Raw genomic sequence first — 17120 nt, 5'->3', positions numbered from 1 at the left:
ATGGTTCAAAATCCTGCCTAATTGTTGGTGATTCTGTAAAAGGTCCTGGTTCAGGGGATGGTTCAGAATCTTGCCCAGATGTTGTGGAATCTGATGGAGGTACTGGTTCAGAGGATGGTTCAGAATCCTGCCTAATTGTTGGTGATTCTGTAAAAGGTCCTGGTTCAGGGGATGGTTCAGAATCTTGCCCAGATGTTGAGGAATCTGATGGAAGTACTGGTTCAGAGGATGGTTCAGAATCCTGCCTAATTGTTGGTGATTCTGTAAAAGGTCCTGGTTCAGGGGATGGTTCAGAATCTTGCCCAGATGTTGTGGAATCTGATGGAGGTACTGGTTCAGAGGATGGTTCAGAATCCTGCCTAATTGTTGGTGATTCTGTAAAAGGTCCTGGTTCAGGGGATGGTTCAGGATCCTGTCCAGATGTTGTGGAATCTGATGGAAGTACTGATTCAGAGGATGGTTCAGAATCCTGCCTAATTGTTGGTGATTCTGTAAAAGGTCCTGGTTCAGGGGATGGTTCAGAATCTTGCCCAGATGTTGTGGAATCTGATGGAGGTACTGGTTCAGAGGATGGTTCAGAATCCTGCCTAATTGTTGGTGATTCTGTAAAAGGTCCTGGTTCAGGGGATGGTTCAGAATCTTGCCCAGATGTTGTGGAATCTGATGGAGGTACTGGTTCAGAGGATGGTTCAGAATCCTGCCTAATTGTTGGTGATTCTGTAAAAGGTCCTGGTTCAAGGGATGGTTCAGAATCTTGCCCAGATGTTGTGGAATCTGATGAAGGTACTGGTTCAGAGGATGGTTCAAAATCCTGCCTAATTGTTGGTGATTCTGTAAAAGGTCCTGGTTCAGGGGATGGTTCAGAATCTTGCCCAGATGTTGTGGAATCTGATGGAGGTACTGGTTCAGAGGATGGTTCAGAATCCTGCCGAATTGTTGGTGATTCTGTAAAAGGTCCTGGTTCAGGGGATGGTTCAGAATCTTGCCCAGATGTTGTGGAATCTGATGGAGGTACTGGTTCAGAGGATGGTTCAGAATCCTGCCTAATTGTTGGTGATTCTGTAAAAGGTCCTGGTTCAGGGGATGGTTCAGAATCTTGCCCAGATGTTGTGGAATCTGATGGAGGTACTGGTTCAGAGGATGGTTCAGAATCCTGCCTAATTGTTGGTGATTCTGTAAAAGGTCCTGGTTCAGGGGATGGTTCAGAATCTTGCCCAGATGTTGTGGAATCTGATGGAGGTACTGGTTCAGAGGATGGTTCAGAATCCTGCCTAATTGTTGGTGATTCTGTAAAAGGCCCTGGTTCAGGGGATGGTTCAGGATCCTGTCCAGATGTTGTGGAATCTGATGGAAGTACTGATTCAGAGGATGGTTCAGAATCCTGCCTAATTGTTGGTGATTCTGTAAAAGGTCCTGGTTCAGGGGATGGTTCAGAATCTTGCCCAGATGTTGTGGAATCTGATGGAGGTACTGGTTCAGAGGATGGTTCAGAATCCTGCCTAATTGTTGGTGATTCTGTAAAAGGTCCTGGTTCAGGGGATGGTTCAGAATCTTGCCCAGATGTTGTGGAATCTGATGGAGGTACTGGTTCAGAGGATGGTTCAGAATCCTGCCTAATTGTTGGTGATTCTGTAAAAGGTCCTGGTTCAGGGGATGGTTCAGAATCTTGCCCAGATGTTGTGGAATCTGATGGAGGTACTGGTTCAGAGGATGGTTCAGAATCCTGCCTAATTGTTGGTGATTCTGTAAAAGGTCCTGGTTCAGGGGATGGTTCAGAATCTTGCCCAGATGTTGTGGAATCTGATGGAGGTACTGGTTCAGAGGATGGTTCAGAATCCTGCCTAATTGTTGGTGATTCTGTAAAAGGTCCTGGTACAGGGGATGGTTCAGAATCTTGCCCAGACGTTGTGGAATCTGATGGAGGTACTGGTTCAGAGGATGGTTCAGAATCCTGCCTAATTGTTGGTGATTCTGTAAAAGGTCCTGGTTCAGGGGATGGTTCAGAATCTTGCCCAGATGTTGTGGAATCTGATGGAGGTACTGGTTCAGAGGATGGTTCAGAATCCTGCCTAATTGTTGGTGATTCTGTAAAAGGTCCTGGTTCAGGGGATGGTTCAGAATCTTGCCCAGATGTTGTGGAATCTGATGGAGGTACTGGTTCAGAGGATGGTTCAGAATCCTGCCTAATTGTTGGTGATTCTGTAAAAGGTCCTGGTTCAGGGGATGGTTCAGAATCTTGCCCAGATGTTGTGGAATCTGATGGAGGTACTGGTTCAGAGGATGGTTCAGAATCCTGCCTAATTGTTGGTGATTCTGTAAAAGGTCCTGGTTCAGGGGATGGTTCAGAATCTTGCCCAGATGTTGTGGAATCTGATGGAGGTACTGATTCAGAGGATGGTTCAGAATCCTGCCTAATTGTTGGTGATTCTGTAAAAGGTCCTGGTTCAGGGGATGGTTCAGAATCTTGCCCAGATGTTGTGGAATCTGATGGAGGTACTGGTTCAGAGGATGGTTCAGAATCCTGCCTAATTGTTGGTGATTCTGTAAAAGGTCCTGGTTCAGGAGATGGTTCAGAATCTTGCCCAGATGTTGTGGAATCTGATGGAGGTACTGGTTCAGAGGATGGTTCAGAATCCTGCCTAATTGTTGGTGATTCTGTAAAAGGTCCTGGTTCAGGGGGTGGTTCAGAATCTTGCCCAGATGTTGTGGAATCTGATGGAGGTACTGGTTCAGAGGATGGTTCAGAATCCTGCCTAATTGTTGGTGATTCTGTAAAAGGTCCTGGTTCAGGGGATGGTTCAGGATCCTGTCCAGATGTTGTGGAATCTGATGGAGGTACTGGTTCAGAGGATGGTTCAGAATCCTGCCTAATTGTTGGTGATTCTGTAAAAGGTCCTGGTTCAGGGGATGGTTCAGAATCTTGCCCAGATGTTGTGGAATCTGATGGAGGTACTGGTTCAGAGGATGGTTCAGAATCCTGCCTAATTGTTGGTGATTCTGCAAAAGGTCCTGGTTCAGGGGATGGTTCAGAATCTTGCCCAGATGTTGTGGAATCTGATGGAGGTACTGGTTCAGAGGATGGTTCAGAATCCTGCCTAATTGTTGGTGATTCTGTAAAAGGTCCTGGTTCAGGGGATGGTTCAGAATCTTGCCCAGATGTTGTGGAATCTGATGGAGGTACTGGTTCAGAGGATGGTTCAGAATCCTGCCTAATTGTTGGTGATTCTGTAAAAGGTCCTGGTTCAGGGGATGGTTCAGGATCCTGTCCAGATGTTGTGGAATCTGATGGAGGTACTGGTTCAGAGGATGGTTCAGAATCCTGCCTAATTGTTGGTGATTCTGTAAAAGGTCCTGGTTCAGGGGATGGTTCAGAATATTGCCCAGATGTTGTGGAATCTGATGGAGGTACTGGTTCAGAGGATGGTTCAGAATCCTGCCTAATTGTTGGTGATTCTGTAAAAGGTCCTGGTTCAGGGGATGGTTCAGAATCTTGCCCAGATGTTGTGGAATCTGATGGAGGTACTGGTTCAGAGGATGGTTCAGAATCCTGCCTAATTGTTGGTGGTTCTGTAAAAGGTCCTGGTTCAGGGGATGGTTCAGAATCCTGCTCAGATGTTGGTGATTCTGTTGCAGGTGCGGGTTTAGAAGATGGTTCTGAAACCTGCCCATATTTTGTTAATGCTTCAGGTCTATTGCCAGCTTCAGCTGTCGTCACTTCATGTCTATGTCCCTTTTCTGCCTCTTTACTACAACTGCATGTTTTGAGTTGACTGATGTTTTTAATAAGATCAGCACTGGGGAAGTTCATGCTCAAGACACCTAAGCAACCTTGGTTTAAGGAGCTTTTCTCATGCTGCACCACAAAGTCATGAAGCTGCTTGTTAACTTTTTTGGCTAATGTTTTAGGACTGTTAAATCTTGATGCTGAACTGTCAGTCAGTACAATGTGATGGTCACATAGGTGTGACTTGATTCGCTTTATTTTCTCTTCAACATTGTTTAGCTTTTCATGTTCAAAGAAAAAAGATTCATGGTTTTCTGTTCCAGCAATGAACATGTTACTTTGCAGAAAAACAATCTTTCCCCTTGCCTGTTGCATGTTTGGTACCGACAACATAGTCCATATTTTATTTTTGTTCTTTTCAATCAATTGCTTCATTAGTTCTTCAGATTTTCTTTTGTATAACCTATGCAGTGTCACTTTCAACAGCACAGTGTCAGTACTATCTTTTAAGAAATCTAAAATGATCTTGAGGACTTCATCCAATCGAATGTGTTGCCAGAACATCCAGTGTTTATCCTGGATATAAATATATTTTTGGTTGGGCAGCCAAATCCCAGCATGCACATCAAAATACCGTATTCCTACATTAAGTTGGTCTTTTAAGGTCCAAATTTGAGATTTAACAAGTGGTCCTCCATGTAATGATAAGCTTTCGTGTGTTCCTGGAATGGAGATAGCAGATACTGCAGTATTCTCAGGTATATCCTTCATCCAGTTCAGGTTATAAAATTTGCGATCTAGGGTTGGGTTATCATTGAAACCGGTCCATGAGCTTGAACAGGAGGTTATTCTGGTGGGAAGAAGACACATGGAACATGATATTCGCTAATTTAAATAATTCAACAGCAGAAAAAAGTTTCAATAGTTCTAACAGCAAATAAAAAAAGGAAAACTGTTAAAATATGAAACAAATATTTGCTGAATATGTAGCTGAGTGATGTGATAAAGCACATAATTTTATGCAGAATAGGGAGATATGGTGAGAAAAAATTACAACACAATACATTTACCAATGTTAGGTTTGACTTACATACAGAGAAGCCAGAGGCAAAGATGGATCCCCATAATTGGTTTGTTGGCTAATTTATAATCCGGTGAGCTCAATCAGGATTTATTCAGCATCTTTCCAAGATGTTTACAATTTCTCTCAACTGAGAATTTGTCAAATGTTTTACAAGAAAAGCTCTAACCTGCGGACATGACTAGGACAAAAAGGCAATTGTCTCCCTTGTGAGCGAGCAGCCGTAACAGTGAGCATAAGATAAACTTTCATTTGCATGATCCTACTCTCTAATCTTTTATTTTGAATAGCAGGGAGAGGGAGAGAGAAAGAGACAAAGATGTATGGGCATTGTAAAAGTGGTGAACAGATCATATAACAATTTAGTTAGTAAAATGTGACTTCAGGGAACAGTCAGTTTAGATATCCTTTACATGCATTGCATGCAGAACCCATTTTTGAACTAAATTCAATTAATTTAATGTAAGAATTTAGGAAATTCACTTGTATTGGAACAAATATTAGCATGCAATATCTGTGTGGACAGCTACATTATATGGCCAAAACTATGATGACACACTTGTCCACATACTTTTGTGTATATTTGGTTTGGTCTCTGGCTGTATCTTAATATGTTATTGTCCTACTCGTTTAACTAAAAAAAAGTGTACTTTCCCAAATTTTGAACTATTCTTTTAATGCTACAGCCATACAGTGATATTATAGAAAAAAGTGTGCATAATCGCTTTCCCAGAATATATGGATAATATGGATAATAAATATATATATCTATATATATCTATATATATATCTATATATATCTATATATATATATAGATATATATATACATATATATATATATCTATATATATATATATATATATATATATCTCTATATATATATATAGATAGATATAGATATATATAAGCACATACTTCAGGTTACCTCTTCATTTGCCAACGTAGAGTTTATTTTATTAAACACTACCTGGGCAAATGAAGACGACAGTATTTGGTTTCTTCGGCATTACTTTCATGTTTGCATCATGCTGTACATTTTTGTCAACAAGCCTATAAAGCACATGCTCTTGTGATGTACAGAAATTGAACATATACAGTTGTGGTCAAAAGTTTACATACACTTGTAAAGAACATAATTTCATGGCTCTCTTGAGTTTCCAGTTATTTCTACAACTCTGATTTTTCTCTGATAGAGTGATTGGAACAGATACTTCTTGGTCACAAAAAACATTCATGAAGTTTGGTTCTTTCATGACTTTATTTATTATGGGTTAACAGAAAAAGTGACAAAATCTGCTGGGTCAAAAATATACATACAGCAACATGAATTAGCAATTTTGGTGACTTAGAAAGTTGTGTCAATGAAATGAGCTTCATAGCATGGCCTCTTAACTTCTTGTGAGTGATTATGAGTGACTACAGATGGTGACTTCTCTGAGGCCATTTAAATAGGGCTCATTGGATACAAACGCCCACAAACGCTACAATGGGAAAGTCAAAGGAGCTCAGCATGGATCTGAAAAAGCAAATCATTGACTTGAACAAGTCAGGAAAGTCACTTGGAGCCATTTCAAAGCAGCTGCAGGTCCCAAGAGCAACAGTGCAAACTATTGTTTGTAAGTATAAAGTGCATGGCACTGTTTTGTCACTGCCACGATCAGGAAGAAAACGCAAGCTATCACCTGCTGCTGAGAGAAAATTGGTCAGGAGGGTGAAGAGTCAACCGAGAACCACCAAAAAGCAGATCTGCCAAGAATTAGAAGCTGCTGGAACACAGGTGTCAGTGTCCACAGTCAAGCGTGTTTTGCATCTCCATGGACTGAGAGGCTGCCGTGCAAGAAGGAAGCCCTTGCTCCAAAAGCGGCACCTTAAGGCTCGACTGAAGTTTGCTGCTGATCACATGGACAAAGATAAGACCTTCTGGAGGAAAGTTCTGTGGTCAGACGAAACAAAAATCGAGCTGTTTGGCCACAATGCCCAGCAATATGTTTGGAGGAGAAAAGGTGAGGCCTTTAACCCCAAGAACACCATGCCTACCGTCAAGCACGGTGGTGGTAGTATTATGCTGTGGGGCTGTTTTGCTGCCAATGGAACTGGTGCTTTACAGAGAGTAAATGGGATAATGAAGAAGGAGGATTACCTTCAAATTCTTCAAGATAACCTAAAATCATCAGCCCGAAGGTTGGGTCTTGGGCGCAGTTGGGTGTTCCAACAGGACAATGACCCCAAACACACATCAAAAGTGGTAATGGAATGGCTAAATCAGGCTAGAATTAGGGTTTTAGAATGGCCTTCCCAAAGTCCTGACTTAAAATCCCATTGAGAACATGTGGACAATGCTGAAGAAACAAGTCCATGTCAGAAAGCCATCAAATTTAACTGAACTGCACCAATTCTGTCAAGAGGAGTGGTCAAAGATTCAACGAGAAGCTTGCCAGAAGCTTGTGGATGGCTACCAAAAGCGCCTAATTGAAGTGAAAATGGCCAAGGGACATGTAACCAAATATTAGCACTGCTGTATGTATATTTTTGACCCAGCAGATTTGATCACTTTTTCTGTTAACCCATAATAAAGTCATGAAAGAACCAAACTTCATGAATGTTTTTTGTGACAAAGAAGTATCTGTTCCAATCACTCTATCAGAGAAAAATCAGAGTTGTAGAAATAACGGGGAAACTCAAGAGAGCCATGACATTGTGTTCTTTACAAGTGTATGTAAACTTTTGACCACAACTGTACACAGAGCCATTTACCTTCTGTGGTTGGATGTGCTTTGCTGTTACGTCATCCTTTTTCTGGCCAATAAGCTTGAGTCTGGCGCATACTGATCCTTTCCCACACCACCTGTTGCATCTTAGTGGACAGGTTATCTGCAGAGGCATGATCCCATAAGACTTTACGTGGACAATTTGTTGACAGTGGCAATTCAAAACGGGAACCATCAGATAATGCCTTTTAAATGACAAGGGTGCGTTTGACCTGACAGGGGCTCAACCACTTCCAACACCTACTTCTGCACCAGCTTTTTGCCTGCGAGTTAATCCCTTCTTTATCTTGGCAAGATGTCTGTGAGAACTCTCCCCCTGGTTTTCATTAATCTGGGTGGAGAGATGCTTTACATACTGGACCAACGCCTACAAGCTCTCAACACGTCTGAGGACAATTCAGAGAAAGGTAGAGGTAGCTAGAGAACTGGCAGCTCGGTAGGTGTGTTACTTGTGTAGCTCCCAGCCATCCCTCCTGCTGACAAGCTGAAGCCTTGCTGTCAGATGTTCAAAAACTGAAAATGTGCAGCTCAACAACTCCAAAATGACAAGTTTATTTTCTTTCTTTTCTTACTTGGGACTTGGATGCAGGAGTCTGGTCAGAAAATGACAGAAAAAGAGGTATCCATGTTGTACTTTAGCTTATTATTGTATAGTCAGTTCCTTGTGCTCCTGTAGCAGTGGTGGAAGAAGTACTCAGATCTTTAGCAAGTATATATAGTTAGTTACTTTCCACTTTTGCCCTGTAGTGTCTACTATTAGCTGTAATGAGTTGAGGTCAGTTGTATGATACAGTAGTAGGCCTATAGTCTCTAGAGCAAACCCTAAATCAACCAAAGCACAGTCTACATCTTTGGTTAAAAGTCAGTTAAGACAGGACTCTGACTTTTTGGTATCTCTTTCATATGAAAATTATTATAATAATTTTGTAAAAAAGGGCATGTCAAATTGTCATAGAGAGACAAACAACGAGACAGCTAACTAGCAGGAAAACTATATCAAGTGTTACCTAGTTTGCTACGTCTAGCTAAAGCTAGATTTGCTAACTGATTTTACTGTAATTGTAATTACATTAGATACTTAATTAAAAAAAAATATATTGATGAATCAACATATTGGTAATCCTTTGTTTTATTCCATGCAACTAAATGAGGCAGTAGCTAATCCAATCATGATGGAGAAACACCTAGCTTAACTCATTGGTAACTGGTTTAGCAGAGTAACTCAGCTTTTAACTCCAGTGTTATTTGGTGGAATTAAGCTACTACTAAACTTCTAGGTTAATTTATCACTGATTCACATATACTGTAAATGTTAATACTTAATAAAATGTACTTTCTTAAAAATCAAAGAACCTTTATTAGTAGATGTGGCATACCTCCCCTGAAGACTGTCCAAAGGCTGCATGCAGTAATTTCTTGGATCTTTTCTTTAGTAAAACAGTATAACCCACTGAGGACAACCGGGTATAGAAACACTGCATTATAGTTGGATGACCATCAAAACAAGCTCTTCTGTGCTGTTTCATTCCATGACCCAAAATAGCCAATTCTAACCACCTTTCTGTTTCTGTCTCTTCCCCACTCAAAGTGATGAATGACATTGTTGGGGCCATGTTTAGTAAAGACTTTATGGATGAACTTCTTAAACCCCAGCAGCTGTATTCTCACAGGACACTGAAAACAGTGCTAACTCGGTTAGCGCATGCCTCCATCATGAGGCTGAACCAGGCCAGCATGGACAAGGTATGTACATGAAAATAAAAATACATGTTTTTGAGTATTTGGTGGAAAATCCAGGTCAAATTTATACATGTCAAAGATCATCAATTTCAAGGCCTGCCCAACACTGTTGCATTTTTGGTTTATGTTTCCAGGTTAATACCAGGTCATATGTTGAGGTTTTAATGTTTTAAATGGTTAAAAACTTGAATCATTCATTTCATTAATTCATTTTTGTGTCTACAGCTTTTAAAGTAGTTGCAATTTGAAAATAAAGGAAAATTGTCAATGTGGTAGTACTTTTGTTTGATTACAGAAGTAGCGTGTCCTTAAAGTTAACACCTTCTTTCTTTACTTCCCTTGTAGCTTTACGAGCTGATGGTCATGGCGTTCAAGTATCAGGTCTTCCTTTGTCCACGGCCTAAAGACTTGTTGCTCATCACATACAATCACATAGATACCATCAGGGAATTTGTAAGACACACTCCTGTGGTTGTGAACCAAGTGGACGAGACACAAAGGAAGATCATTGAGGTATATTGAGAGCGGTTACTATAATGTACTTTAATTACCATATTCCACTACAGAATCCTTCAAACTCATTTCCCCAGGATACAGTAGCTTATGTCTATACAGTCCGCCCAATAAGTTAGTGCATACTGTCTGGATTCCATCTGTCAGTTTTTATCACCTGTCTCTTGTGTGACCTGTTCTTGTTTTTCTTGGTAGGTATACTCATCTTTGCCAGAGGGTGAATTCCAACTTCTCCGACAAACACTGCTCATATTTTTTCAAGACATGCATGTTCGCGTGAGTACTCTGCTGTTTTTTACTATCCCTCCATAAAAATGAAACGAAAACATAAATCCTTTTTTTTCTTCAATTTATTTCAATTTTTTTAATTATGATAATTATTATTCCCCCCTCTTAGGTGTCACTTTTCCTCCAAAACAAAGTCCAGAATCCCAACGGACGTTTTGCCCTGTCGGCATCTGGCCCAGTGCCTCATGGGATAGACGTTCCAGGGCTTATTAGGTAGGCAGCTGACGAACATTTCACTGAATGTGTTCTGATAGTTAAGAAAACTATATTTTACATCTACATGGTGACATAAAGGGTCCCGTTTTAAGCTCGTATCTAGCATTTTTTCCACTAGCATTTAACAACTGCTGAAATTGTGTGACAAATATGAATTGCCATGATATTTGATGCAGACTTTCAAGTCCCCAGAGGATGAATCAAGCACCACTAACAATTCAAAGTGTTCAATTATCCAGGATAGAACAAAATTGGGCATAGACCTTCATGTTCCCCTCTGATGATCCTTTAACTTTATATTCATTGCCATTTGTTCAATGATGATCCCATCAGCCTCAGCTGTACTTTGTTTGGTACCAATTAGCTAATGTTAGCATACTAACACGCTAAATTAAGATAGTGAACATGGTTCAGATTATACCTGCTAAACTTAAGCTCATTATCACTGCAAGCATGTTGGCACATGAACGTTTGGATTTGGCTGTAGATCTTTGTTACTTGAATGGTAAACAGCAGATACCCATTTAGTTTACAAAATGATCAAAGGGTTCTCTGTTAGCATGCTAACATTCAGCATTTAGCTCAAAGCACCACATTTAACATCCATTTAGCATAGAAAAGGGACAGAATTTTTAACAACATTCAGTGAAATGAGAGTTACTGTACTAGTGGCTAACAGAGGCTAGCTAGGAAAGCAATTTGTGCTTCTCAAGTTAAGGCTGGCCTTTACAACACAATTAAACTGATTGTTAATTTCTGTGCCTCTTTACTTGGAAAATGTATTATTTAATTTCTCTTACATCTGTTATTTTTCAACTGTATCTAATGTGTGTGGCAAATTATGAACTAGCAACTGGCTAACATAGTCTTTGATTTGCACAAGCCTACAAGCAAAAGTATAGTCTACTTTCTAGCCTGAATGTTGGGCAACATTTACACACAGGCAATTTAACAGCTCACTTTCATCAGTGGCACCCGATGAGGCTGGTGATGACAAGCAGACATGTCTTCATTTTAGATTTTCTTGTGTTGAGTCTCTTACAAGTTATAACTGCTTATAAGAAGCATCTTAATATTCCAGAGTGTCATCATCTGCTTCCCGTTTCTACAGGATGTTTGACAGAAAGGGCAGAGAAGTGAGACGTGGCGAGTTCCCCACAGGAGGAAGTTACACCAGCCCCATCAGACAGGGATGCTTTGAACTGCATGGAGACAGAGTCATCCGACTGGGCATGAACATGTATGTGTGAACTGTATTGGTACTACACCACATAGTTTACATGGATAATAAAATAGTGGATTAGGAGATGACACTGCTGTATTTTGTGTTTCTTGAATAAAAAAAATAAAAAAAAGGTACACTGGGAACAATCCAGAGGAGACGCACACATCCAAGGCTTCTTCTGTCAAGGTAACGACCCTTTTTCTGACATTACCATAGCAGGAAAAACACAGTTGTAGTTAAGCAACTAAAGCTTTTATATTGATATCAATTTCATGCGTATTATATTCTGTTTATTAAATGTTTCCATAGCGGCACACTTCCTTAAGCAACATTTCATTTTACAGAAGAATAGCTCTGCTTTAGGAAAGTATAACCTTCACCACTTGCTCTCGATGATGGTTTTCTGTGATGCGATGCAAATTACCTTCATAGATGGCATCAAGCTACTCTACAGTCCTCGAGTAAATTCTTTACTTAAATATATAAGTGCAATGCCAGTGATGCAACATAATGAAGTACATGTATTCAAGTACTTAAAGTACAATGTTGAGGTACTTGTACTTTAAAAAATATACTCCTACATTTCAACAAAACAAATATTCTAATTCTTCACTACATTTGTATGAGCTATAGTTACTAGTGTCTTTACATACATATTAATACTATTGAAATGTAATTGTATAACACTCAAAGGATGTATTTTTCTGCACAAGTACATTTTGCTGAAAATGTTGTGTAATTTCACTTAAATAAGACTTAGAATGCAAGACTTTCACTAACGTGGTATCACTACTAGGATCTGGAAACTTTTTCCTTCACAGCACAATTCTCTCCATCATCTCATATTTTGCTTTCGATGATGCATCAGAGACAGTATACTCCAGACTTGAGACCATCTCTTCATTCATGTATAACTTTCTTGTACACCCCCACCATCCTGCTGCAGAAGGATGACGCTCCCAACCTGCTGGCCAAAGAGGAGCTGAATCTGCTGGCTCGTCTAATGGGAAGCATGAAGGCCGAGAACACACCCGAAACCGAAACTGGCTTTCGGATCAACCTGTTTACAACAGACCAAGAGGAGGAGGACGCGTGAGTGCTTTTTTTTCACTTTACTCATCCTCTGCTATTAAAAGAACAATGATTCCCACGATTATGACTTTTATTTTGGTTAACAGGGGAGCTTCAGGGGGAGCTGAGCAGTCCTTGTTCGGAGTGATAAATATTCAAGCAATGCAGGTAGGGTGATGTAGTACTGTAGACTGTCAACAAGCCAGCTTTTAGCTATAAACTATCTGCAAGTGTCAAATACTTCTTTAAACACAAATAAATATATTTGAGGTTTTGTTCAGAACCTTAACACCCACTTTTCTTTTCTAGACTGCAGATAAATATTTACCAACTACCTTCTTCACAACGGTTACCTCATTGGTTGGTTAATTATACGTTTGGGTTTTTGTTTGATTCAGGATGAACAGGCTGCGACTCAGCTGGCACGAATTGCGGGACAGTTTGCCGAAGGAGACAAGCTGCCTGAAGATCTCAGCAGCAGCAAAGGAGACGACCTACTGGCCATGATGGACGACCTCTGACCCAGTTTTATCATTTTTTAAACGTCTTTTAAATATCGTTTCAACTTTACTGCCTAACTCTTTACCTCAGGTCAAATCACTTTAACTGTCACTGTGAGCTTCGATTTAACCTGTAAAATATGCAGTTGTTGGTGTATTCTGTTCTACACCTTGTTAAATATCCAATGACTCATACTGTAGCACCTAAAAACGTACTTTATTTTAAATTACCAGGACTTTGAAAAGTGCTACATGAATGTAGTGAACATTGTAAGACCTGCTATATTTGATATGCATTTTCTATATAATAATTATATGTTTTCAATAAATGTATCCATATTTGTTTTGCTTCTGTTCTGTTTTTTAAAAACAATATAAGACTAAATAAGACTGATGCAGGGATCTTGATAAACAGACGAGAGACAGAAATTATTTATATTTTTTAGTCTTTCATTATTTTTTTAAGATGATTAGATTTTTTATTTACTGACTAAATTGGCTTAGGATCTGGCATTTAAGGGAAATATGGTGCATGCATATCAATTTTCCCAAAGGATATCTGAAATACATTTTTGCATTATAAATAACTTACAGAAATATCATCAAATATGTTGTAGGAAACATTAGGATTTATTTATCCCATTTATATGTATTTATTAGAAATTTGAGTGTTTTTTATACCTGTTTTTTCTTTGACGTAGAATATCTAATGCTGTTTATACATGATCCTTCTGATCATAACTAAGAACCTTGTTTACTCTGTTCATAGCTTATTTAATTTTCATAATTCTGTCTTTTATGTTTTTTAACCTCTAATTTGTTACACTATTACACTTGGTTAAACACATTTAAATATATGGGGACGTATAATTTACGTGCAATGACAACACGTTTTTACAGATTGATATAGTTGTGTGAAATAGAGAGAATAAGCATACATCTATAATATTGTAAACAGGAAAACAAATCATATTGCACCGTGTATTAGTGATTTCTGAAGCTGCCTGAAGAGGGCAGTGTTGTCTACGTTGACGCACAAATTTGCGACGCACAATGAAACGTCATCACGCTGCGCTTCCTGGTTCGGACTTGTTGCGGGAAAACCAACTTGTTTACATGTTTGAACGGTTTATCGCCCCTTGCAAATATTGTGGTGAGGGGTGTAACAGGAAATAAGGATTTAACTCATTCAGGTATGTCCAACACACAATATATCCTAGAGTATAATATGTAACATCTGCTCTCTAGAGCCGCTGACGTATTTATTTTGGTCCCTGCTAAAGCTAACCGTTGAAGCTAGCTAATTCAGCATCAACAGAGTTTATCTGTCTCACAATAAAACAGCTCAGTTTGAGGTAAATATCCATAAATATATTAGTCTGTATCCGCTGTAGTAACCTTCATAGGTTGTAACTATATCATATAGTGCTTTATTGAATGCAGGTGTGCTTATGTCTGTGACTACGTGTAAAATAAAAGACAGCGCTATCATCAGTTACAATACAATGCAAGTGCCTAATTAGAGAGATACAAGTGTAGATTTTCAATTTGATTATTGTGATATTAAACTTAAGTTTGGTCCTTGCTCTTATTTTCTAATTTACATTGTTTGAAATTTTAACAAAGTCTACAAATAAAGGATGTTTTTAAGCTTTTCACTGACAGGCTAATTATTACTACAGTTTTACAGCTCTTATTATCTTTGATTGTAAGTTGTTAAGATTAGAAGTTTTCATATTTTCCAGTTTTTGGTTTAGATTTAGTGGAATTAGTTTTCAATGCAGTGCACTGTTGAGAAACAGCCCTAAAACACTGTAATTAGGAATTTACCGTTTTGCAAATTAATTGAATGGCAACAGCTAATGTTCTGCTTGTCTGCAGGAGATCCCCTTCATCAGCGTCCATGGAGTCAGAAAAGACTGAATCCCCGGCGCCGAGCCCGGCGCCTGTAGCTGAAGTCTTCAACTCCATCCGGGAGCGTGCAATCGCGGAGAACAGCATGGTGGTCCTGCTGCAGGGTCTGCAGGGAGAGGTGACCACGGTGGACCTGAGGAACGAGAGCACGGCGCGCGGCCGCGTGGTTAACGTGGACGCCTTCATGAACGTGCGTCTGGAGGACGTGCTGTACAGGGACAGACGGGGCAAGCTCACCAAGCTGCAGGACCTGTTCATCACGGGCAGGAACGTTCGCTACGTCCACATCCCGGACCACGTGGACATAATGAAGACCATACAGAGCCAGCTGGCCAAGATCCACCGCGTCCGCAACTTTGCCAGTCATGGAGGAGGCAGAAAAGAGTACGCAAAGAAAACAAAATAACTTCTTTTCTTTTTCGTGGAATTATAAAAAACTGAGTTGAGTACTACTTGGGCAAGACTACAACAATACTACTTTGGGACAACAAGCAATTTTTCTTTTTTTTCCAGATTTGAGGACAAGCATTGCACTCGATCAGCAGTCTCCGTCCAGAGGGGTCACAGTGTGATTAAAGGGATAAGAATGAAACAAATATGTCAGCAATACAAAAATACTTTCTTACTGACATTTTTCTTATTCGATGGTTTAAAATACAGGATACCTTCACCTCTTCAGGCCTCTAAAGAGACTTCAAATGAAATTATCTTAGAAGGGGGGGGGGTCCTCTGTGTTTGAACTGCTCCCAACTCATGTGCACACCAAGACCTCAAACTGTGATGACGTCAGGTCAAAAGATGAAAATGTTGGTGGACCGATTTTTTTAATTTTTTTTCTAGGACTGCAATTTGCAATTGTTTTCATTATTACATTTTCTTGATTAATTTATGAATTTTTGGTCTCCAGAATGTCGCAAAACTGTGAAAAGTGATAACTTGCCAGAGCCCAATGACATCTTCTGATGTCTTGTTACCAGACCGAAACACAACGATATAGAGTTCACAGTGATATGCAAACAGATAAAAGCAGCAAATACTGACATTTTGTGAGGCTGGAGAATGTTTTTGGAATTTTTGCTTTAAATAAAAGAATCAAAACGATTAATCGATTATCAAATCATTTGCAAATACATTTTCTTTCAATCGATAAATCAGCTGATTGTTGCAGCTCTACACACAACACAAGAATCTTTGATGAACCGCTGGACTAGCTAAGGAGTTGAACACTGTCCTTGTGTTTTGGTTATTTGAGTTCAAAGTTTGTAATTGACACAAAATAGCCTATTCTTTTTAAACACATACAATAATTATGAATAAAGATGCTTACAATTAACTTGTCCCCTCAAACACATGTTTCAGCACACCACTGCTTTATTAAAATTAAATGGAACATATTACAATTCACAGCGACAGTGGGAGTGGCCCAGTGTGTTTTGCTCTTGAGCATCACAATAACGGTCTGTCGGCAAAGAAAGTTAATAACTGCCCACATGCAGGAAAACATTAGTCACCATCGATGCCAGTCTGGTGGAGGGAAAAACAAGCGGGCATGTTTCCACGGCGTCCACCTCAAAAACATCTCTGCTGCATGCATCAGTGAGCCGTCACTCTCTGGTGATTTGGTAGCGTGACATCCCAAACCTGGCAGGACGGGACACCGGTTAGCCAATGGAAACGAGTGGAGCGGGGTGAAAGGAAGAGAGTGTTTCGCTTGGAAACTGCCGTCACAGTGTGCTCCCGATAGAAAAATACGATTGGGAATTTGAGGAATTTGCAACGGGGTATGTTATTCCTACTCGATGTCAGGAAGAGGACAGGCCTGACATAACACAGGAGGAGGCAGCTGGTGCAGATAAACCCTGCCCTGTAGATAGATGGCAGTGCATTAAATTAAGGAATATGCACACAGGAATGTCCCTCGGTGGTTGGGTCATTGTTTTGGCTGCGGCCTCGGTGTGTTTTTAGGGACATATTTTTCTCTTGACTGCTTTAAAACCGACATGGAGAGCATCTGAATGACAGCAGCCCACATAATGACTGCTTAGCTAAAAAACACGGCCGAGTGCCACATCAACACTC

At 39.9% G+C, this 17120-nt stretch overlaps 2 protein-coding genes across 4 annotated transcripts; both read left to right on the top strand.

Moving 5' to 3' along the window:
* The first annotated feature begins 7869 nt into the window (after positions 1–7869).
* On the top strand, positions 7870–13403 carry oscp1a (organic solute carrier partner 1a). Of its 2 annotated transcripts, XM_068710642.1 has the most exons (11): positions 7870–7981; positions 8164–8193; positions 9163–9317; positions 9660–9827; positions 10023–10103; positions 10225–10328; positions 11443–11571; positions 11688–11742; positions 12503–12648; positions 12735–12795; positions 13026–13403. In XM_068710642.1, exons 1-11 carry the CDS (start codon positions 7870–7872, stop codon positions 13146–13148), a joined length of 1164 nt encoding a protein of 387 aa, XP_068566743.1. In that variant the 3' UTR covers positions 13149–13403. The 2 variants fall into 2 exon arrangements, with proteins under 2 accessions (XP_068566743.1, XP_068566744.1); XM_068710643.1 differs by lacking the exon at positions 8164–8193.
* An 807-nt stretch (positions 13404–14210) lies between these two features.
* Positions 14211–16374, top strand: lsm10 (LSM10, U7 small nuclear RNA associated). 2 transcript variants are annotated; one of them, XM_068710640.1, is made up of 3 exons: positions 14211–14320; positions 15009–15425; positions 15555–16374. In XM_068710640.1, the coding sequence occupies exons 2-3, from the start codon at positions 15031–15033 to the stop codon at positions 15778–15780; spliced, it is 621 nt and encodes a 206-aa protein (XP_068566741.1). In that variant the 5' UTR covers positions 14211–14320; positions 15009–15030; the 3' UTR covers positions 15781–16374. The 2 variants fall into 2 exon arrangements, with proteins under 2 accessions (XP_068566741.1, XP_068566742.1); XM_068710641.1 differs by having other exon boundaries at positions 15009–15646.
* Positions 16375–17120: the final 746 nt, after the last annotated feature.

This window comes from Cebidichthys violaceus, unplaced genomic scaffold, assembly GCF_023349555.1.
Source record: "Cebidichthys violaceus isolate CVI_PGR_0920_01 unplaced genomic scaffold, fCebVio1.0.p SCAF_16, whole genome shotgun sequence".
In the NCBI taxonomy this organism is placed as follows: Eukaryota; Metazoa; Chordata; class Actinopteri; order Perciformes; family Stichaeidae; genus Cebidichthys; species Cebidichthys violaceus.
Note: the sequence above shows the minus strand (reverse complement) of the source record. Positions and strands in the feature narration are given on the sequence as shown.